At 44.9% G+C, this 22,844-nt stretch overlaps 1 protein-coding gene across 1 annotated transcript in view; it reads left to right on the top strand.

Annotated features, from left to right (window-relative positions):
- LOC147610968 (uncharacterized) overlaps window positions 1–19,108 on the top strand; it is a 62,860-nt gene extending 43,752 nt beyond the window's left edge. The window contains exons 5-25 of the mRNA XM_086785621.1: window positions 5,415–5,583; window positions 5,676–5,774; window positions 6,213–6,362; window positions 6,482–6,521; window positions 11,320–11,380; window positions 11,566–11,648; window positions 11,821–11,919; window positions 12,034–12,149; window positions 13,532–13,650; window positions 13,735–13,805; window positions 14,466–14,571; window positions 14,655–14,800; window positions 14,999–15,157; window positions 16,224–16,327; window positions 16,495–16,670; window positions 16,813–17,005; window positions 17,131–17,230; window positions 17,420–17,588; window positions 17,822–17,904; window positions 18,021–18,097; window positions 18,213–19,108. Of these exons, the coding sequence (XP_086641747.1) occupies window positions 5,415–5,583; window positions 5,676–5,774; window positions 6,213–6,362; window positions 6,482–6,521; window positions 11,320–11,380; window positions 11,566–11,648; window positions 11,821–11,919; window positions 12,034–12,149; window positions 13,532–13,650; window positions 13,735–13,805; window positions 14,466–14,571; window positions 14,655–14,800; window positions 14,999–15,157; window positions 16,224–16,327; window positions 16,495–16,670; window positions 16,813–17,005; window positions 17,131–17,230; window positions 17,420–17,588; window positions 17,822–17,904; window positions 18,021–18,097; window positions 18,213–18,384 (2,492 nt within the window). The 3' untranslated portion in view covers window positions 18,385–19,108. The remainder of the gene's footprint in view (window positions 1–5,414; window positions 5,584–5,675; window positions 5,775–6,212; window positions 6,363–6,481; window positions 6,522–11,319; window positions 11,381–11,565; window positions 11,649–11,820; window positions 11,920–12,033; window positions 12,150–13,531; window positions 13,651–13,734; window positions 13,806–14,465; window positions 14,572–14,654; window positions 14,801–14,998; window positions 15,158–16,223; window positions 16,328–16,494; window positions 16,671–16,812; window positions 17,006–17,130; window positions 17,231–17,419; window positions 17,589–17,821; window positions 17,905–18,020; window positions 18,098–18,212) is intronic.
- Window positions 19,109–22,844: the final 3,736 nt, after the last annotated feature.

Here is a 22,844-nt window from a genome sequence, read left to right on the forward strand (position 1 = left end):
CAATAGTCAAACACTGTGTATTACGCTTACTCGGACTGGGAGGCAGATTTGTGACAAAGTCCATCGAAATGTCTTGGAAAGGACCCTCAGGAATTGGCAAAGGCTGTAACAACCCTATCTTCTTTCCACGAGGAGCTTTCACCTTTTGACAAATGTCACAGCGTTGTACATAAGTAAACACATCACGCCTCATCTTTGGCCAATAGTATTGCCGTTCTAATTTCTCCAGAGTCGAATTCATGCCCCTATGACCACCTGTAATGGCGTCATGGGCATCATGGAGAAGAGCTGCCCGGTATGATTTCATGACACACAGTCGGCCTTTGTAGTAAAGCCAACCATCGCGTATCAGAAAATGGCATGGTCCTGTGGCATCCAATGCATGTTCCCACTGTGTACCGAATTCCTCGGAATCCGCGTACGTGTGCTTCATGTCTTCTAGTCCTGTACCAACAAGGTCTAGTCTAGTGGTCTGAATCGTAGATACTTGTCCCTTCCTGCTCAAAGCATCGGCCACTGGATTGGCCTTTCCTGGAAGGTACTCAATCATACCACCGAACTGCTGGAATATCTGACTCCAGCGGTGCTGTCGATCACTCCACTGTGCACTGGGCATCGTCTGAATCCAGCGCAATGCTTGATGGTCAGTGCGAACCTCGAAGTCACGGCCATACAAGAAATGTTTCCAATGTTTCAAGGCCTGAATGACTGCTAGGAGTTCACGATCGTAGACTGAGTAATTCTTTTCGGCGGGCAGTAACTTACGAGACATGTAAGCTACTGGATGATCATTCTGTTGCAATACACCTCCAATTGCGATGTTACTCGCATCGGTGATCACCTGAAATGGTTCGTCCCACGAGGCAAGGGCTAGACAAGGCGCTTCCGACAAAGCCACCTTGAGGTTCTGGAATGCCTCCAACGCTCGTGGAGTCATTCTAATCTTTTGCCTCCTTGTTTTCACTCCCTTTAGCAGATCGGTGAGGTCTGCCGAGAGATCAGAAAACTTGTCAATGTGGGTGGAATATGCCTGGCATATACCCACAAATGATCTAATGTCATAAGCGGTCTGAGGTACTTCCCAGTTAACAATCTCGGCTACTTTAGCCGGATCAAGTCGAATGCCTTCGGCACTGATTATATATCCCAAGTAATGTACCTGGAACAGATAAAATTCTGACTTCTTTTCATTGATATAGAGCTCGTTGCTTTCCAGCAACCTAAGGACTTTCTCCACATCAATGTCATGCTGCTCAACTGTAGCTGAAAATATGAGTATGTCGTCCAAAAATATGAACACACACACTCCAATCAACTCCCGGAAAATACGCATCATCATGCGGTTAAATGTAGCTGGGGCGTTCGTCAAACCAAATGGCATGACCACAAATTCATAGTGGGCCCGTTCTGTACGGAAAGCTGTCTTGGGGATGTCCCCCTCAACAATCCGAACCTGGTGGTACCCACTCTTTAAATCCAATTTAGAGAACACCTTAGCTCCATTCAGCCTCTCGAGAATATAGTCAATTCGAGGCATCGGGAATCTGCTCTTGATCGTCAGCTTGTTGAGTGCACGATAATCGACACACAACCGAGAAGACCCATCTTTCTTCTTGACAAATAAGATCGGTGCTGCAAATGGCGACACGCTGGGGCGGATGAAGCCAGCTTGCAACAATTCATGGAGTTGGCGGTCCAACTCCGATTCCATTGCCTTAGAAAGGCGATACGGAAACTTGCTCGGGGGTTCCGAGCCTGGGAGGAGGTCAATCTTGTGATCCTCCGGTCTGGACGGGGGAAGCTGGGGAGGGAGACTGTCCCGAAGAAAAATCTTCTGGAACTTTTCATGGAGAACCGAGTACTTCTCGGAAGCACTGGCCACCGTCTGGGCTGTCTGGATGTAAATCATCGCACACTGTGCGCCTTTCCTGACTGCTCGCTTAGCCTGCAAGTGGCTTATGAGTGGAAAGTTTGGAATACCTGGCTCACACTTAATGGTCACAGGGGTGTTTGACACATTCCGATCAATCTGGAACGTGTGCTTGTCCCACTTGACATCAGGAAGGAACTTGTGAAACCACTGGATACCCAAAATTATGTCTGCTCCTACAAGAGGGGCAACCATAAAGTCACGCACAAACTCTATGCCCTGAATTACTAACTTAGCACCTAGAGCTTCATACTTGACGCTCGTTGTCATACCTGTGCTAAAACCCTCAACTTGTTTGTCCACCGGAGTGAGCTCGAAACGGGCACGCCTAGCGGCCTCTTCCGTGATCACATCCTCCGTGCTGCCGCTGTCAAACAAGACAATGACTCTCTGGCCACCTATGTAGCCAAAGGACTTGAGCAATTCGTTGCGCTCATACTCCTGGTCATGGGCGCCCTTCTGCTTATCTTCGAGCTCCCGGCTAATAATTGCTCCAACTGAAGCACCGGGGGTTGAAGAACTAGGGGTAGCCACTGGGGTCTGTGTGGGAGCTGTGCTCACCACGGAAGCTGTGGAGGCGGCGGCGGGCTTTGGAGGCTTCTTCGGACAATCCCGAGAAGTGTGTCCTTTTGTGTGACAAAAGTAACATCTACCCTCCTTCCTGTACTGAGCAAGCTCCTCAGCACTCAACTTGCCACCTGTCTTGCCTGCCTCCGCTTTCTGGTCTGGAGTAAGCTTAGACGCATTGTTCGAGTTCTTGGAGCCAGAGGCTCCCGGGCTCTGTCCTGGGGAAGAACCCGTCTGGTTCTGGCTTTTGCCCCCCGAGGTGTTAGCCTTGGGAGAAGCCGGCTGGGAAGTCTTGGGCTTGCCACCATTGTGTTTCATTTCTGCACTCTGCGCAAGCGAGAGTGCGTCCTCAAAGGTGGCTGGTCTAAACATACGCACCTCCCATTGGATGTGCGTGTCCAGGCCATACAAAAACTGCCCTTTCTTGTCCGCATCAGATAAGCCTAATTGTAGACACAAGGTCGAAATTCTATTGGCAAACTGAAGGACTGGTTGCGCGTTCTGACGCGCTCCCCTGAACTCGTCTTCGAGTCGCTCAAGGTAGTGGGGCGGTAAAAACCGCTGCTTAAGGTCACGGACGAACTCGTCCCACCCATAAGCTGCCATACCTGATCTGGTGTGGGCATGAGCCCACTGAGTCCACCAAGGAATGGCCTCACCTTCCAAATACCAACTGGCTAAGATCACTTTGTCAATATCTGATTTCCTAACTGCGGCAAAGTAAGCTTCAAATTGATGTAACCATGAATACAGAGTAGTGGGATCGAGTTTACCATTATACTTACTGAAGTTCATTTTCTCGGGAAAATGATTCGAGGGCGCCGCCGGTGTCAATCTGGCGTCCAAAGCTCGGAGGTAACGCTCGTGTTCCACTCGTCGCATGGCTTCGTCTTCTCGTTGTCGAATCTCCAATGCCCGTATCTGCATCTCAAGCAAGGAGCTTGACTGCGGCTGTGACCCCTCGAGAGGGTCCCTGTGACGAGGATCTGGTATCTGGGGTACGGAAGGAGAGGGAGGAGGAGATGGAAAACGCGACGCTGGAGAGCGAGAACGCTCCTCCAGAGCCAAAATCCGCGCCTTCTGCTCGTCCAACTTGGTTGTCTGGTCTGCGATTGCTCGCATCATCTGCTGGAACATGTCTTGTACACTCAAGCTGGCGGGTGCCCTCGTTGGGCTGCCTGGTGCACTCTGGTCCCATGGTTCTGGTTCTCTCTCGTCGCCGAAGTTCGCCATAGCGGGAATATGCAGTTCCTTTCCGGAACGCAATCTGACCATCCACTATCTGTGTGGGAGACTTCCGGAGGCTTCCGGAGGCTAAAAACCAACCGTCCTTCGAGGGACAGGAGTCACTCCGAAAGGGGTAGTCCACCGGCGTCTAAAAACCAACCACACGAGCGAAAAAATTTTCTGGTTTTCTTTGCTGAATCTTCGTCCTTGAAGTAGGCTCTGATACCACTGTAATATGCGGAAGCTTCGGAGAAGGATCGGTACTTCAAAACTCAGAAAACAGCACTCTTTTCGCGACGGAATTAACGCACAAAACTGAAAGACGATGTGCAGAAAATAGAGAGAGAAGGGGAAGATGGAGAAGGACACAGTATTGGGTCCCAATTACCCTCTGTAGGGCCCCCACCACGGATGGTGTATTTGCTTTATTAGAATGATGTAAATCTGAAACAAATACAAAAGTACTTGACCTTTTCTTGGCTGGAAAACCTGCCCTTGACCTTCAGTCCTTCACCCCTTAGCTTTAGCAGACCCTTGGCTGTCCTGGCCCTTGAATGCTTGAGGCTCTTGGTGAATTGTGAGATGGGATGAATGAATTATGGGCTGGGCTTATATACTACTCATATCATGCAGTCGGCTGTCTTCAGGACAGCCTCACGACTGTGTCTTGTGCAATAAATGATTTCACACCATAATAAAGTGTTTTCACACCTGTCCAGCCTGCGCATGACTCTGGGACAGCCCCTGGCTGCTGGGCATGCTGCGCATAGGTGTGGGACTGCCCCCCCACACCTGGCCGCCTGCTGTTAGGGTTTCAGTCTCTGTCGGCTGCCTGTCCAGAGGCTCTGGAGCTGGCCGACTGCCCCTCCAGCCCTTGCCTTGGCTGGTGGGCAATGTCTTGGGCCCTCCTGGCCCCTTGGGGGTGGTTCTACACCTCCCCCATGCCCATCTAAGTATGCACATGCAAACCCTTGTCCTGGGGTAGCCCTATGGGCTGACCCCATCTCTACATGCAAACTACATGCCTACAGATGTCTGGCATCCAGTTGCAAACCAGATACACAGCACATCCGACATCATTCCAGAGGGAGACTCACAGCGCGGACTGGCACTGCTTCATGTGCAGGACAATGCACACCTGACCTTGGACTCATGTGCAGGACAATGCACACCTGACCTCGGACGACTGAGATGGATCCCTGGCTGACTCGTCCCGGACTGGGCTCACATGGGACCAGTTCACCATCCCAGGTCCTGCACCTTCTGTACAGAATGTCCACGTGGCATCCAAGTGCGGGATGCACGTGACAGTAAATCCCATTGAACGAACACCTAAGTTCAAAGCCACTGTATCCCTATCCTCCCTACTCTCATGGCCCGTATTCCTTTGTCAATACAGCTTACAATGGACATGAGGCATGCATCTGATGTCGGGAACTGATGCATGTGATATCAAAGGAGCCATTCTAGCAAACCATGGAAGTTGGGCCCTTTCTTTACACAAGTGACAGCGTCCATGATTTTTTTTGGGGGGGGATTTAGAGGCATGCACTTAGTTTTTGTGAGGAGTAGGTTGCACATTCAATGCATGTTTTTTCAATTCATAAAATCACATCTTTATGGTTTGTTATGGGTGCAATTTGAAACCTATGATGACACTTTCTTTTGGTGCTGCTGGTTGCATTTAAAGAGTTGAGACTTGGACAAGAAGAGTTGGAGCGGTGGTTCACCCAAATAGACCATGTCTTGGAACACACAAGAGTTCCTCAAGTGGGAGAAGCACTTACACCGTTTTATAGACAGAGGGCTGATGGAGAACAGCGCCATCATCTTCCACTCATCAGCCATGTTCATTACAAGTAAAGTAGAAACCCTGTTTTTCTTTGCTCGCACGCGTGCATGTGTGTGTGTTGGGAGAGTTCGCTCTTACATTTGTACCGATTTATTGCAGTTACTCTGTCCATGCCATTGAGATGGCAGATAAGGTTACGGCTGTGTTTGAACGTGCTTTGAAAGTGCTGTCTCGAAAGGATGACTTTAACGATGCTAGGTGAGTTGAGTCAGAACCCCAATACCCCCTCCCCCCTCGTCCGTCATCCTTCCCCACCAGGAAAATAAATGAGTTACGGTTTTTCTGCATTATTTAGTGTGGAACAAAGCTCTCAAGTCTTCGATGTATCCCTTTCAACCCAATGTGCCATCTCAATAATAAAAAATTCAATATCATGTAGTCGCTAGACAAAATCAGTTCTTTGCACACATGCACCGTCCTTTTCTGCTCTAAAAGAATTTGACAACGGGTGGGTGAGGGGGATGTTGCTCATGGACTGGCAATCAGGCCCATCCATAGCCCCCCACCAGTCTGGGCTAGGGCCTTAGCAATGAAGTGATTTTTTTTGCCAAGGTTAACAGCCATATGGTAATCAAAGCTTTAGCTAATCTTGCTTTCTGATTACCTTATTTTGCATCTCTTGATATGACTTGACAGGCCTGATTCAGAGGTCCAATGGCAAGTGGATGTAGACAGTATCTCCCATCTTTTCTCGAGTTTGGTCCATTATTTGCAACTTGGGAATGCCTACAATATCTTCATTTTGAACCCAAAACGTGATTCAAGTCGTAACCATTATGGTTACAGGTAAGCGCATCCAAGTATGTGGATTGGGGGTAATGTATTGACAAGCAGACAAATTTTAGTCTAAGTTTTCAAAGGAAGTCACTCACAACCTATTAAGTGTCTCGATGTTTACTCTACAGGCAGGGTTTGTCAGGTGCTGAGATACAGTTTTTGAAGGAGGTATTTATGTCTAGCACCACTGGCCTTAACATAATGGCTTAGGGAATGCGTGAGTTTGCAATCAAAAAGTGGACTTTTAGAAGTTTTTGCATGAAAAGTTTGATATTGTTAGGGCACAAGAGAACATCAAACTAAGGCTAGCAGCCCATGATTCCGTGAGCTGCAAAACTGATGATGACAAATTTGATTATTTCTTGGGGAGGAATGGCGAGTCTTGCACACCTGGACCCTTCATTTTATCTCCCTGCCTTGACCCAGCCTTGAGAATATGTTTCAACCCTTTTGGTAATTTGTCAATTGGACGATTAAGCACATGCTTGGTTGAATCCCCCCTTTCTAGTGGCTGCCGTATGGCTAATTTTTTCCAAAAGTTAAATCTCCTTTTTGGGCTTTACCTTTCGACACATACGTTCATGCCTAGAGCCTCTCCATAGGACATTTCTCTTCAAATTGGTCCCTTCTGGAAAATTCTAGAATAATTTGGCTTGGTTAGAAGCTCACTTTTTCCTATAAATAGAAGCCCTCCCTTTTGTTGAAACTTAATAGTGTTTTGCACTGCTACCCTGCCTCTCCCAAGTGCCAAAAACAGTGAATTTTACTCATAGCCATCTGCTCTCTGGACTTCTTGAATATAGGTGATGTTGAGATATAGCCCTGAGTGACATCTTTTGAGAGTTGCCTCACCACATGACACTTTTGGCAGGCCGGGTTTGTTAGGGCTGTATGGATCGTTCTCATTTGTGTAAAAGGGGATGCTGGGAGCAAGTGTTGATCTTTTTAGAGCTGTTAATACCTTCTATTTTTAAAAAGATCCTTCTATGAGTTACCAAGAAAACAGCCATGCAAGCTAAGTACTTCAGACTCGGTGGCCCAAGCCACTATGGCCCAAGTAACTGTATTGGGGGGAGCCCGGTCCATAGTCAAGATGCAGAGAAACCTCTGCCAGACCTGCTGAGCCTTCGGGCAATCCCAAAGGCGATCATGCTGGGACTCCTGTAGATGGCCACACCTAGAATAGGCTGCTGATCTACCTCCCGTGGCCAACCAAGTGCCAACCGTAAGGCTCTAGTGGGCTAACTGCTACAGAAAGAGTGTAATTTTCCGCGGCCGAAAACTGTACCACAACCTCTTCCAGAAATCTAAAAGAAACTGTAGAGGGAGGCCCTGGGACTGCCAGTGCCCCACTGCTGCTGGAGCGCCCTCAATGTTTGGCATCTGAATCCTACGGCTTAGTTGTGCTGTGTATCCAAAGAAGGGGGTACCAAGAGCCTCCTCTCTAGCAAAGGGATCCTGCCATGTCTACTCTCCTTGGTCCCACTAAAGGCGTGCGAGCAGCCGGCCCCCCCATAACCATAAATTCCAAACAACCTCTCTCGCCGCCTTGGCTTGTGGAAGGTTGGTGTGCCAACCATGCTTGTGAAAACCAATCACCCACACCGCATTTGTTGTGATCCTCGGAAGGGGGCTCTACTGTGACAAGTCTGCCATGAGGCCCGATAGAGTAAGTTAGCGCCATGCACTGCCAAAGGTATGGCATGCCTGTTGGGAACACTCCCAACCATTACTGGGGAAGGGGGTCCAGGATTGGGGTAAGCCACCCCAGGGAGATGGATGAGTCAATGTCAAGGCTAAGTTTGTCCTTGCCTCGTATCCCAGCGAGAGTCCTCGCTTGGGCCTTCGAGGGGGAGCTTTCTGAAAAGTAATCAATCCCTGAGAGATTGTGTTGGGCTCATCCTCATAGCTCCCCAAGATACGTGCGGGTGGGCACTCAGCATGTGACCACTGGATAACTGGACCAGGTTCCATATCAAGGGCTATCGGAGGCGCTTCTTTGCTAAAGCTGGGGAGGACTGCTGAAACCACGGCCCCCTCGAAAACATTGGCTTCCGTGACAGGAAGACATCATAAGAAACTGTAGTGCACAGGCTGCCCTAAGGCTCCTGCGGGGGGGGGGGGGGGGGGGGGGGGGGGGGGGGGGCGGGGGGCGGGGGGCGGGGGGCGGGGGGTGGGTGGGTGCACCGGAGAGGTAGCAAGGGTTGTCTCAACAAGCTCAATAAAATGGTGGATTAGTTGGTGCACCGAGCTGGTCTGCTGGCTCCTCTCCATATTGGGCGCGGCTGGTGAAGCGGCCGTTGGTCTCCCGATAACTCTACCAATCACTAGGAGTAGGGGAAGGTATTCCTCCTTGAGGCTAGGAAAGCAAATTGTAATTGGGAAGCTGGAGACACATGCCAAGGAGTTGGATGTTGGGTCGAAACCGTGTTGCCACCTCACAAAGGCACCCTAGGTTGTTCGCAGTGCGACGGTGCTCAGCTGCATGACTCTAAGTCTCTATCTGATGTTGTGGGTGAATCAAACTCACTTGGTATATCAGTAATCTTTCCCGGCTCGTGCTGATGAGGCCAGCCCGTAGAAGTTCCCTGAGTTGTTTTCACGACGGGGGCGGCTATCCACAATCTTGCATACTAAGGTGGAGGCCTCCATAGTTGCCAAACATTTTGAAAATGGGAAGTATTATACGAGTTTTATATTTTTAAAAACGTTTTATATTTTTGGAGAAGTTTTTAAAATAAGTTTTTTAAGCTGTAACTATGGCCTGTATCTATAGTTTTTAAGCCTAGGAACCACAGATTTCATGTATAAAAGTTAAACTTGTGCATAAAAACTCAAGAGTGAACAGTTTGAAGCCTATGGCTATCATAATTCATTAAATCATAATGATAATACATTCACATGGCTCCAAGGGCCAGGCCCCCATGGATTTGGTAGTGACAATGCCATTCAACATTGACTTTAATATTGATTTATCAATGACCATTCAACATTAACCATTCATGTACATTGTAGACTTTAAAAACCGAAAGAATGATACCTGAAGAACTCAGAGGCTAGAGCTAAGAGACAATAGGTAACATAATCCACCATCCATGATCAAAGTTGAATCAAAATGCCAATCACAAGTGCCAAGTACAAATGAAATAAAAATAATGTCAAGACTCAAGACTGACACTCTAGAGTCTACACATCCATCTCAACATCAGATGCCTCAGCCTTTGAATCTGTAGTGTAAGTAGATGAATCATCCGGTTCTGCCTCCTCTATCTGTGCTGCAGCACTTCAACTCGTGCCAGCTCGAGCACTACATCTCGCCGTTGATGAACTGGTCGTGGCCTAAACTCGGGCTCTGACTCTCGAATGGCTCCGCGTGGTGCGAATCGGTTGCATGGCCTGTGCACCAAACATGAAGCCTAATCTTGCCCAGCTTGACCCGATCCTTCACTTTCCTCTTCCTGATCTTTTGCCCTTTTGGTCACACCTTGACCATTGCATGAAAAGTCCTCGACTCCCTCATCTTGAGACTTTGCAGCCATCTGTACTCGCACCTGATTCACCACAACTTTGCACTCTAGGGCATATAGCAATGCCCTTCCCCTTTAACCCGGCCAAGTCGGCTTTGATACGGGTAGCCTTCCCTGTGTAAATGTCACTGCAATAATTGCATCTCCACCTACCTTGGCCACTCTCATTGTAATTGGTTAGCTCCTCTACATGTGCATTCACCAGATCTGGAGTTCGGCCCATTTCAGAACTTAGGAGAAGATGGGGCAGAGGCAGGAGCAGCAGAGGGGACAAAGGCGGGAGCAACAGAGGGGACAAAAGGCGGCAGCAGATGGTGGGGGTGCAAGGTGGGAGCAGAAGGGGCAGGTGAGAGTAGCAGAGAGGCGGGATCAGGCTTGAGTAGATAGGTGGGAGCAGAGGGTGCAGGGCAGGGGCCAGAGCAGCACGGGCAGGTGGGAGTAGATGCGAGCCCCGGGGGCAGAGAAGAAGGTGGCGGTAGCAAGTTCGAAGAACAGTACATCGTGCGATTACAAAACGTGAGGGGTTTTATAATTTAAAAAAAACTACCAAAAAACGTGTTCCAAAAAGTGAAACATTTCAAAACGTACACGTTTTTTATTTTTCCAAAAAATGCGTTTTTTAGCAACTATGGAGGCCTCTAGTGAGGCGTTATTGATGCGAGGAGCTGGAGATCCGTTTCAGAAAAAGATAACCAAGGGACGGCAGCCTCGGTCGGGGATGTCGGAGTGGCTGCCATGGAGTGCTAGGCACACTGCATCATGTTTGTGCATGTGGCCACTATTCCATACGATCCAAGGTGTTGCCTGTTCGAAGCTTAGCATAAACTAAACAAGAGCGAATTCCAACAGAATTCTGTGAAGACCAGAAAATGCCGACACTCGCTGAAGAAACAAACTGCCCAAAAGCTGAAAAAAAACCTAACGAAGGAGAGGCTGAAGAGGATAGGGCACGGACGAAGATGAAGAGGAACAGGAGGGGGCCGCACACGACGATGGAGAAGGGGGGAGCTGGAGGGTGACACCAAGGGCAGAGGGGAGGTAAAAAGGTGGGGAGCGAAGGTGGGCGGAGATGGTGAGCAGGAGGGGCCAACAGGCTTGAAAGAGGACAGGTGGGGGGTGCGTTGGAGGCAGGAAGGCGGTGGACGGTGTGCGCAGCAGGGCAGGAAGGAGCTAAGATGGGGTGGACGATGGCAGCTGGGGATGGGAAGCGTGTGACGGCGAAGGGGGGGAGGGCAACAGGTCAGCTACGGGGGAAGCCCCAGCTCACTGTGTAAATCGTCTAATCTTGAACCCTTGGCACTTGCAGAAATATGCAATGACTTAATACCTTCTAAAGAAGATTGTTCTGTAAGATTACATGCATTTCATATAGATTGGGAAAGTGATAACACAACATTACCATGTATCCATTACCATTGAGCTATTGTACTGATATGCAGGATGGAGAAGCTAGATTAGCTGTTATCAAATCAAAGCCTGGGAAAGTTCCAAATCTGCTAGGTACTAGCATGATGGACCTTACAGACGGTTTCTTTTATAGCAATCTTAAGGTTGTCTTTGCGTTGTGCAGAGTGATCTTATTTATTATCAGCTATAGCCTAGATAGGTCTTCTACCAATTTGTGAAGGTGGTACTTGAACAGTCAATGTCCTGTCTGCTGAAGCATGTGGTGGTTGTTGATATAGACATGGAAAAACGAAGCCGGCCCCTGTATGAACGGCATCCTATGCTGAGGTTTGCTTGGACGACAGTGGACACAGTGGACATGGTAATCGATGAGTTTGCTCATACATTATTGTACCAAGTCATTGAGCTTTTTTAAGATGTGAATAAAGTGAGTAGAGCTGTTTATGAATTCCATGATCCTTCTGCAGACTTTATGGAACATTCAAATGATTCCCAAAGTCCTCTTGCTATTTATCGTGCTTTATGTTTTCCAGGACAATTGGGTTGATGCATGCCTTGATGCTTTAAACACTGTAGACAAGGCATTGCAGGGTAAAACTAATTCAGAAATAGTAATTACCAAGGCACAGGAGGTAACAAAAGAAATCGCTTCACTTCAATTGTAGTTTATTTTTCAGTGTTCCATTTGTGAGGGGTGTGTTTGCATGCATTTCAACGGTACTTAGAAGTTGGAAGTTGCTGTGTAGGTCTTGCACAGGGGTGGCTCAGATATAGCCTCAGCTCTTCAACGAGAGCTAAAGCAGGAAGAAAATGCTGGTCTTCATTCAGATTGTCTTGTTGATACATGGGTTGGGATTGAAAGGTTTTCTTGCACCTTAAAACTCACTTACAGATGCCAGATTGGGCTGATTTAGCTTGTAGCTGCTTCTAGCTTAATGTTTTCATTTGTTGATATGTTGGATTTGAATCTCGTGAAACTTTATTTCAATGGGGTTTTCAGCATAAACCCGCATGCGTGAAAAAGGTGTAGGTGAGTCGTGTACATACTGCACAATTTGTACCATTATGTATGCGGCCATGCTTTTGTTAGTTTCTCAAAGCATTTGAGGGATTTTAGACGATCTTTAATATGAAATGTATTTTTAAGGATGACGGACAACTAGAAGTGCATACCAATACCTTGGAACACATCACATTCCCAATCAACTCCCTAGCTGGATATAATGTTATAAAAGGTAGGTTTCTCACTGGCCTCTGTGGCAGGCAACCTGGCTGGAAGATCACGAGTCTGAAGGAGTCTGAGTGGTCGTTTTGAGGGGTAGTAGGTGTTTCTATTTTTGAACACCTATAGGTGATTCTCCTTGAAACTGGGTTAACAAATGTCAAATTTGTGCAGAGCTCATATCATCTTAATCAAAGATTATTGTGCAGAAAAGGGGGTTCCTTTGTAGCCACCCCTATTGTGGGAGCGAGGGAGGCGCTAGATGTCTGGAAGGGGTTGTGAGATAGCCGTTATCCCTGCAAGATATCATTATTTTTGTGGCTCGCTGGATATGGTGGGCTTGTAGTTGGGATATGGGTGGCACACACATGGGGAGGCCTTGTGTCTGTCCACAATGCGAGGCTCCAAAGTAACACAGCTTCATGAGACTGCTCATGGCTTGGCAGGTTTGGCCTGCCACATTGCTACTGGACTTTATGATCTTAGCACTCTGAACATCTCAAGGCAATATCCTCATGGAAAGAGTCTGTCAATCTTCATACATTTCCAAAAGTTGAAAGTTTGTGTCTGGCAGCCTTAGAGTTTATTCAGAATGGGCTGCAAGCACTAGTAACTGCTCTGAGAAAGACAGATGGTTCTCTATAGCAACACGGTTTGAGACACCACAAAGAAGGCTCAATTTAAAGTAGGGAGTATAGCAGTTATATAGATCCAAAATGGTGAATAGTGCAGTCCACAGTCCCTTAGATGAAAAAAGGATAGGACCAGGGATTATTTTCTGACCATAGTGCACTTCTCGCTTGGTTTGGCTCTTGCCATCTGCACTTCTGATGCAGTCTCCCTCCAAGAGTGGAGAGAGCATCTTGCTCTCTTCATGAAAATTTTCTCCTTCATAAAGGGTTGGTATCTGTTTTTAGGTGGATGCACAAAATTATCTATTAATAGAAGGATCTCTTTCTTGGGGATATTTTTTTTTTTGACATGTGATCCTTGCTCATCTTATGGTGCTTGTTTTCTTTCAGGTGGGCTTTTGTCGATCTAAGTGCAGGACCCTTTTCTTGGGGTCCAGCAGTTGGTGGCATAGGTGTAAGGACAGAGCTTACTCTACCCTCAGTTGACAACTTGTCAGAAAGCCTTCCAGGTAATGATGAAGTTGAAGGTATTTATGCCTCAAAAAGTCTTAATTAGCATTTTAGTGTGATTAACCTAGTTGTGGTTTAAGTAGATGCTTCTGAAGAGGAGGCTCAAGAGGATCTATCGAACCTTGTTCAGGATAGGTTTTCTGTCTTTGAGGAGGTAAGTTGGGTATTGAACTTTTTGTTTTTGAAAATCAAAGAAGATAAACCTTGTTGGCCTGCCTTTGTAAAAGGTTAAGTCTAAGTGATACATTTCTCTCTCTCTCTCTCTCTTCTTTTCATTTCATTTTCAGTACTTTTTGTTTCCATGTTCACAGTCTACACATTGAACTTTTGTAACACATGGTGGTCTCATAGATCTGTTGGGTCTTTTGTAGACATTAATAAAATCTCTCTCTCTCTCTCTCTCTCTCTCTCTCGCGTTTACTTTTTCCATGGCTCAGTATACCCAGGGTATCATTGTATCACTTATGGTCTCATAGACCCTTGAGTCTTTTGTAGATGTTAATATTACTCTCTCTCTCTCTCTCTCACACACACACACATATACACACACATATACACACATACACACAGAGGCTTAAGTAAGCACGCACACTCATGTGCACACATACATACGATTTATTTTTACTTTTGATATTTAGATCTAAATAGTCAATTATTTATTATATTCAAATGAATCTTTCAATATTTATTTAATTGAACGTCTCTTCAAATTGACTCAGCCTTACTGAAAACCTTGTCTTGTTTTTGATACATTTGAAAACAAGCAGACGTTATGGGTTATGCTTAACTTAATTGTTGATTGTTTCTTGTGTAGGAAGACCCTCACACGGTTGATACACTACTTGCAGAGATAGACATATACGAGATTTTTTCTCAAAGACATTGTGAAGGAAGAAGAGTCAAAGTTGCGCTTTGTGAAGGTGACTATTTTTCTGATTTGCACTCACTTCTTACATCTGTGTCTACCTTGCTCTTCTCATTGACATCTTTCAAAGATGTGCAGAGCTACAAGAGAGGATGGAGGATCTGAAAGAAGAATTGCAGGCTGTGCAGCAGGAAGAGTTTGAAGAGGTGCATAAGAAGAAGGCAGAAGAGGCGTTGAAGCGCATTGAGCGATGGAATCTCTTTAGTGATGCCCATGGGATGCAGGTGTGTGTGTTTTTTTAGTGCTAGCTTTGGTCATGGCTAAGACTGCCTGAGAAGTGATAGAAAGTGGTAGTTTATTTCTCTCCATCAAGGCAGAGTTGATAATTTGCAGCTTTGTGAGTAGACTATTATGAAGTTACAATTGCACTTTGGTTTTTGATGATCTTGGACTTTTCATTGGCATTTATTTCTGTTTTGCAGCATATTCAAAACTTTTCTGTGGCTCGTGACTGGTTCCTAGCCAATCTGGCTGCAACGTTGTGGTCTTCAATGAAGCATGTAGTCACACCTTCAACTGCAGATGGGGCTTTTCATTTTTACGAGAAGGTTCATTTCCAAATATACATCATCACGCAAGAGGTAAGCCGCACAAAGATTTTTGGTTATGGTTCATGTCTTTTCTGGCAGTGATTGAATGTAGCTAATAATGCTCTTTAGGTCCCACTAACTTTCATTCCTTATAGTTTTCTTCAGCTTTCTCACCCCTTCTTCTATACTAAAAAGGAGTTGCTTAAAAGGAGAAGGGGTGGGTTGCTTTTTTGGTGGAAAATTAAACCCTTAATCAGACTGCAATATCTTGCTCTTTAAGTGAGATGAAGACTCCTTGCCATATGATTGATCATGGCCATCTGTTGATGATGTTATTTTAGCCATCGCTAATGTAGATTCCTGATCCAGAATACGAGGTGCTCGAGGTGCTGACTCTCGTACAGCCTCCATTTTAGCCGCTTTGCGTGTCCATGGATGCCTTCATGCTGAGAAGCAAATCAATGAGTTGTGAATCCCTGACAAATATCAAGTGATCAAGGACTAGGTGAGGGATTTCAGCCCTGGCGGATGAGATGAGTGTTTGGTGGGGTGGGGAAGCACAATATACCCAAATTAACGCAGGTGCAATGAAGAGAACCCAAATATTCACTTTCCCCAAAACCAAGCAGGTGAATATGACGATTTGGCTATGTATATATATAGATATAGATATAGATATATATAGAATGCACCAATGCTCCTAGTCAAAAGTAGTATTGCTGTTGGTCATCTGTTCCCGATTGCCATGTCATTGTTGCCTTGTCATCGCTACCACGTAACATTTGCGCTATCCAACTCTGCCTGTCGGCTGCTATCTGATGTCTGGCTGTGCCCTGCACACTTGTAGGTGTGTTGCATTTTGTTTCTGGTGATTCTTTGAGACTCACTGTGTGCTTGGCTGAATCTCAATCATGAAGGGTGAAAGGGCAAAAAAGACATATGAGATGAAAGTAATACAATTTGTAGAGAACACTGAATTATGAATTGCACAGGGCATCATCTTGTAGGTGCTCTTACAAGACAATGAAATGGTATATGGCTATGCAGGTGTGAGTGATATTGTGAAGCACTAGTGAGAATTATGGAAACGCGTTTTAACTTTTACACATGTCTGCAGAAAATCAAGCACAAGGATTTGTTACCATTAGATGTCTCTTTGTTCAAGGAAGCCCTTGCTGGAGTTACTGTACCTGGTCAGAAAGTACAACATGCTGTGCAAATGTATCCCTCTCTCTCCCTCTCTGTGTGTGTGTGTGTGTGTGCGCGCGCTTGTGTTTCTCATTTTCAGAAAGGCTTTGCTATGAGTGTGGAGTTCGAACTTAGTTAAAACATTGATGTGTTCACTCTACTTGGTTTATGTGGTTGCTGAAAGCTGTAAATTGCTGCAGGCTAGCTCTGTCTGAAGACACTGCTCTGTCAATGGCCTTTTCTGTAGCAAGACGAGCCGCTGTTGTTCCTGTCCTTCTAGTTAATGGAACACACAGGACCACAACACGGCTGTACCTCGATTCCTTGATTCTACAGCACCAGTTGCAACGTTTCAGTGGGAGTGGCTCCTTGCTTGGTAACACACATCTCACCCTTGCTACCCATCTGTACCGGACATATAAACCCTTATGCAATACCTTACATTTGATGCTAAAATTATGATGGAACAAAACAGTCATATTGACTGATAGGGGATTGCATGTGTGTATGCGTTACAGGGCAAGGATTGCATGAGAGATCTGTTTTGGAGGTCCCTATCTTTTGGTTCATACAGCAAGGCGAGCCTCTTTTCATCGATAAACACTATGTAGCCAAGGCCTTACCTGACATGGTCATTATTGTACAGTCTAGTCAGGCGTCATGGGCAAGCCATCTCCAATGCAACGGCAAACCCATTTTGTGGGACCTGAGGTGCATCCACTGATTACAAAAGCAACACGTGAATATTATTATTTGTAATCTCTCAAATGGTGAAAATTTAAAGAAACAATGCTTATATGTTTAAAATTGGTGTTATGTGCTGAAATGCTCCACAGCCGCCCTTTGAAAGATGCAGTTGCAGCAACAGCCGAACATATAGCAGGATTACTGCCATCCCACTTCACATTTAGTCAAGCCCATGAGAGTGGGGATCAGGTTTGGGTTACCTCTGTAAACACGTAAAGAGTCGATTCTAAAAAAAGTCTGCATTGTAGTGATTCGCAGCATGAGAGGGCAAGACTTGGCAGCTTATGTGCTGTTACCTTAGCTTACAATGTGAAGTGCGTATTCAAAGATGTGTCTTGAGCTGTTTTAGCCATAACAGCTGCAAGTCTTGATCTGCAGGATTGGCGATGGTCAGCAGGTTGCCACCCATTTTCAAGCATTGCATCAGGATGGCAAGTGTCTCTTTTTCAGTCTGATGCTTTTGGGAGAAGCTATATAGTCACCACTTTGGATGAGTCAATTGAGATGTTAAATGATGCAATCAAGCAACTCGCCAAAGAACTAACATGTATCCTTTGCACCATGAGAGGGTGCCTTTGTATTTTGACTTTCTGAATCTTCCTACATTAGGCATTCTTGCTCCATCACGCACATGTGCCGGCTCATGGATGTGCGTGCATGGATGCACGCATGCATACATGAACATATGAATGTATACACGTACATACTATGTATGTTTGTATGCATGCATGCATGCGCCAGGTTATCCTCTATATTTCTATTGCTTCTCAACCACAACAGATAAGGAGTCTTTTGAAGCATTCAGAAAGCAGGAGCATATTCTTCTCAACAATTATAATACAATCATTAGTCTTTGGAAGCGGGTATTCTAGATTCCTCCTTACGAGTTTAAGACCACTTTTTTTGGCCTTTGTGTTGGATGCAACTAGTCAGGTCTTGTTTTGTAATCTGTATTGGTCTGTTGTGTCAATGCGTGCAGATCGCTAAAAGCATGGAGGATCTTCGTTACATGGATGCCATGCGTTTACTACATCACCTTGAGGACTCATCTACTCGGTATGTGTACGGGTAGTCATATCTCTCTACATTATTTTCTTAACTATAGGATACCCCTTTGTTTTAGTGTGTTCTGATTCCAACTGTGTGATTCTTGTGTTCATTTCTGGAGCAGTTTCATGAAGGCCACCAATGCCACAATTGCTGAATTGCACCCAATACACTGCACTCGGCAAAGGAAGTTGGCGGTTGGATATGAAATGTATACAGGAATTGGTATCATCATCTCAGTAGTTATCATCTTACTCTGGTTAAGACCGAGGCAGAGCAAGCCGAAGATAAATTAGAAGCTTGGCAGGTCTTGTATTTATGCAAAGATGGCAGGGTTCCGTCTTTATGTTAATGAGGCCGAGTAAGCATGTAGATTGTACACCTCGTGAAATTGAGTAGGTGGCTTGGGAGTCATAAGATGTAGGAGGATGTTGTTTGGGATTTACACACCTCAAATTTGTGATGAGGGAGAGCTGAGTAGCTGAAAATGTGAAGCAAGTCATGAGACGGTGGATCACTTTTCAATTTATCAACAGAACTTTCTTATCAGCTGGAAGCAAGTGACTGGCACGCCAATATCCATGCAATATGCTTCCTAAGGATGCCCCGAGCTGAGTTTATTGCCTGGAAAGTGGGCTTCTGTAATGCAGTTTTGTAGCCGTGTTGCTTTCAAACATGTATGCTATGATGCTTGAAGTTTTTGGCCACTGGTCATACATGTGACCAATCTTACTGCTGCAATGGCCCCTCTCACGGGCTGTGATAAGAAAACAAAGATTTTCATCTGCTGCAGCAAAGTTTGTGTTTTGTCCTATTTTTTATGCTCATTGAAGACCATCTTGTTGTAGCAAGTCGTCTACTCTGCGAAGTTGCACAGTGACCCCCATTTTAGGGGAGGAATGATGAGCAATGGTCGTGTGGATGATGGTATGATTATTACTGTTCGGGTGTTGCTCTGTTGTGGATTTTTTTAACAGAACCAAGCTTCTGAGAATCAATTAAATCTCTGTTGCTTATGCAGCATGCTTCGTAAAGGTCTCTCTCTCTCTCTCTCTCTCTCTCTCTCTTCTAATAGTTGGATAAGGCTGAACTACAGAGTCACTATGGCTTTAAGACAGCAACATCTACATGCACCTGGAGCTCTACCTCGAGGTGCACTCATCATGGCTTTAAGACAGCAGCATCTAGATAGATGCACAGGGAGCTCTACCCCAAGGAGAGAGGCATGACACCCTAGGAGAGGCACAAGCGTCCACTAGTGCGTCTTAGAACTAGTTACACACATGGTCTAGAGTCCACTAGAGCGCCTTAGAACTAGTTTGTCATACACTTGGTTACAATAAGCTAGGAGAGAGATCTACCTCTTGGCCATGTAGCATACATTGTGATGTTAGCAGACACATTGTCAGGCCTCGCATGTCTTGGTTGGTTTTTTTTTTCTCTAAAAAAACCAACTATAATTTTAAAAATGCAAGTCTGATAGCTCAAAGTGCACGTTGCTTTTTGATTAGCTCAAACAGTAATTACATCATATGCAAGTAAAAATAAAATAAAATCCAAGACAATGTACGTATCAACTCATAAACAGCATAAAGATCAGAACTTTAGTTTAATGTGTGCTATTGAGCAAACTTTAGTTACAAGAGACCGGAAGAAGACGGTGTGACATGATAGCATTTTTTGGATCGTGATTGGTTATGTCAAACTCGGTTGCAAGGAGCTTGATCTGCGTGGCATTAGGTTATTCTGTTTGCTTTCTCTTTAGTTTTGTTTTTTGTTTTTTGAGCCAGGGTCAGATACGAGCAAGCTTGGTCTGAGACTCAAAGAGAGAAATGCTCTCTTTAGTAATTAAGTAGATGTGGTGCCTTTGTGTTCCTCCCCATCAAAATAGATTGACCTCCTAAACTCCCTCGTCAGCACAAGCAGCTTGAGATGCTTAGATTGATCACCCTTGACGCAAGCCACATAGAGACTGGCACGTACGGATGTTGACAATCAATCAAAAACGTGTTGTGCATGGATATTGAAAAAAGAAAGCCAAAAACCGGTAGTGTGGAAGTGTTCAAGTGCCTCCTTGAGGTAGTGGGATCGAATCTCCTTGGATGATATTGTGAGGCGTGTAGTAGTAGGTAGTGTGTGTGTGTGTGGTGTTCAATTCCAATCATTAAAAAAAAAAGGGAGGAAGAAAAGAAAAAAAGAAAAAGAAAGTTGTCCAATAACCATTTGGTCGTGCTTTGCAATGAGTTAATGGTCGAGAGAGGGATCACGCTTTTCAAATGTAATACATGGGATTTCATTGACTAGGAGCTAAGGCATTGCTCAATAAGCATGCATGCATCTCCTTAGCACTGTACATTCTAAATGCATCAAGAGTCTTCAAAGCATAGCTAGCAAATCATTCTAATACTAATGCATTCTTAAGTATAGTCATCTTTCTTCATTGATATAACACGTTTTTGCTATCCATGCATTCTAGTTTTAAATTGTTACTTCCAACTTGTTTCATTTAAATGATTCACACCACAAGAGTCCTTGATGATGGGGAGGGGGGGGGTCGTCGGTGTGTTCACATGGGATCTTCTCTAGGTGTCGCAATAAGGCTCAAGGAACCCAATCTCTTCAAGGTCCCAAAAATTAATGGCTATTATCCCTTCGTTCCAATGCTTAAAATTATCAAATAAAAGTTGTAAAGCCCTAATAACTTAAACAAGTTTTCAAGGAATATATATATATATATATGGAAAAATGCATGATGTGAGTGAGAGGTGCCTTACCTTAGAATAAATCGATATGTCTTCATCTTGAGAAGAAGTTGGGAAGTTCCTTTCTTAGAGATACTTACATAGATCACCCTCGAGAGGAGGCATAGAGATTGCCACGTATGGTTGTTGACAATCAATCAAAACTTTGTTGTGCATGGATATTGAAAGCGAAAAGCTATCCAACAACCATGTGGTTGTGCTTTGCAATAAGTTTATGGTTGAGAAGGATTGCAATTTTCAAACATACAATACATGTGCTTTCATTAACTAGGCTACCTAAGTCATTCATTGCTCCATGAGCACGTGTGCATCTCCTTAGCACTATACATTTTGAATGTATCGAAAGTCCACAAGCATAACTAACCCAATCATTATAATGCTATGGCATTCTAACTTCTTGAAGAGTGCTTAAGTCCTCTGATTAAAATAAAGAATCGTCCTATGTGGACATTTATCAACTACAAAGGCCTAAACAAACTGAAGGTTAAGAATTTATACTTGTTGCCGCAAATGAATGAACTCTATGATTGATTGGTAGAGCAAGAATTATGCTCTCAATGGATAGACTTGCCGTCTAGACCATCTCCTAAGTGGTAAAGCAAGCTGAAGAAAGATCAAGATGTTATCTTTTCAAAGAAAGAGAATAAATATCAAGGTATTAACTACCAAGTTATTGATCAAAATAATATTCCAAGAGATGCTCTATAACTGTTTATCAAATACATTTGTTGTAAACTATGAGTAAACTTTGACTCGATCTTTGTGAAAGGGTAAAATAAAAAAAAGTACAAAAAACTTATGGGAAAATAGCTTAAGGGTTGTTTCGTGTCATCGTGGGGTGCTCTAGTCTCCTTATTTAAGTAAAGAATTTCCCTTTGCACATATGTATTTACTAGAAAGGCATACACAAATGCTCTCAATGAGAGACTTGCATCTAGACCATCTTTGACCTTTCCCTCTTCTAAAGATTCATTAGGGGGCCAAAGAGGTGATAGTCCAAGTGGTAAAGTGTTTGCCTAGGACCGAAAGAAGATTGAGTGTCTAGACATCCCATCGGGTGGTGGATTGGGGTTGCTTCTCCATGCCTCAAACCAATCTCTACCTCTCATCACAAGTGGTGAGACATCATGTGGCACATCTTGGGATGTGGAGGAGGGAGAAATCGATGATGTTTATCATACACCACCTTCTTAAGTGTAGAGGGTCTTTTCGAAACAAGTGTTTCGAAACAAGTGATGGTCCACAAATCGGACATGCATGATGTCCGGAGGTTTCCAAACTTATTTTAAAATTGGGATAATTGAGAGGTAGAGATATAAACAAAGTTTAAAGGTTAAAGCTTAAAGTTATCCGGTTTAAGTATGTACCTGAGCACTCCGAGAACCCGGGATAGTCATGCATCGTCCAAAGCAAAGCTTCTTTCACCTCCATCTCGCTCACGTCTATTTATTGACCTTGAAACATCATGCACTTTGATACCTCACCATAGTGTCTCAAGCTCCTCAATCAAAGCCTTAAGGTACACATCCATTTTCGCCACCTTATACAAGTAGAGAAAGCATAAAAGGACCTTTCTTGATTACCGCCCATGGAGGGAGGTTGTAATTCACTAATACAATAGGCCAAGTAGACCATGACATGGACTTGAAGCCAATGGGTTAACACCATCCATGCCCAAGCCAAGACGTAAGTGAGGGGGCTCATCTTTAAACTCTGGCCATTCATGCTCCACATGTTTCCATGCTGGTGAATCAGCTACAATCCTCATGATGCCATTGGTTAAGCGATGAGTAGCATGCCATGTCACACGTTTTGCAATCCCCTTACATTTAAACATGTGTAGGATGCGAGGAATGATAGGGAGGTGCCTCAACACCTTATGGGGAGCTTTGTCTCCTTGTAAATTATTCCTATACTAGCGGCTCTCCCCGCGTTGTAGACATTGTGTTGCATCTTTATTAACCCCTCAATCATTGGGACATGCGTGCATTTTT

The sequence above is a fragment of the Cibotium barometz genome, chromosome 48 (assembly GCF_041138505.1).
Source record: "Cibotium barometz isolate CiBa-2024 chromosome 48, ASM4113850v1, whole genome shotgun sequence".
Classification (NCBI taxonomy): domain Eukaryota; kingdom Viridiplantae; phylum Streptophyta; class Polypodiopsida; order Cyatheales; family Cibotiaceae; genus Cibotium; species Cibotium barometz.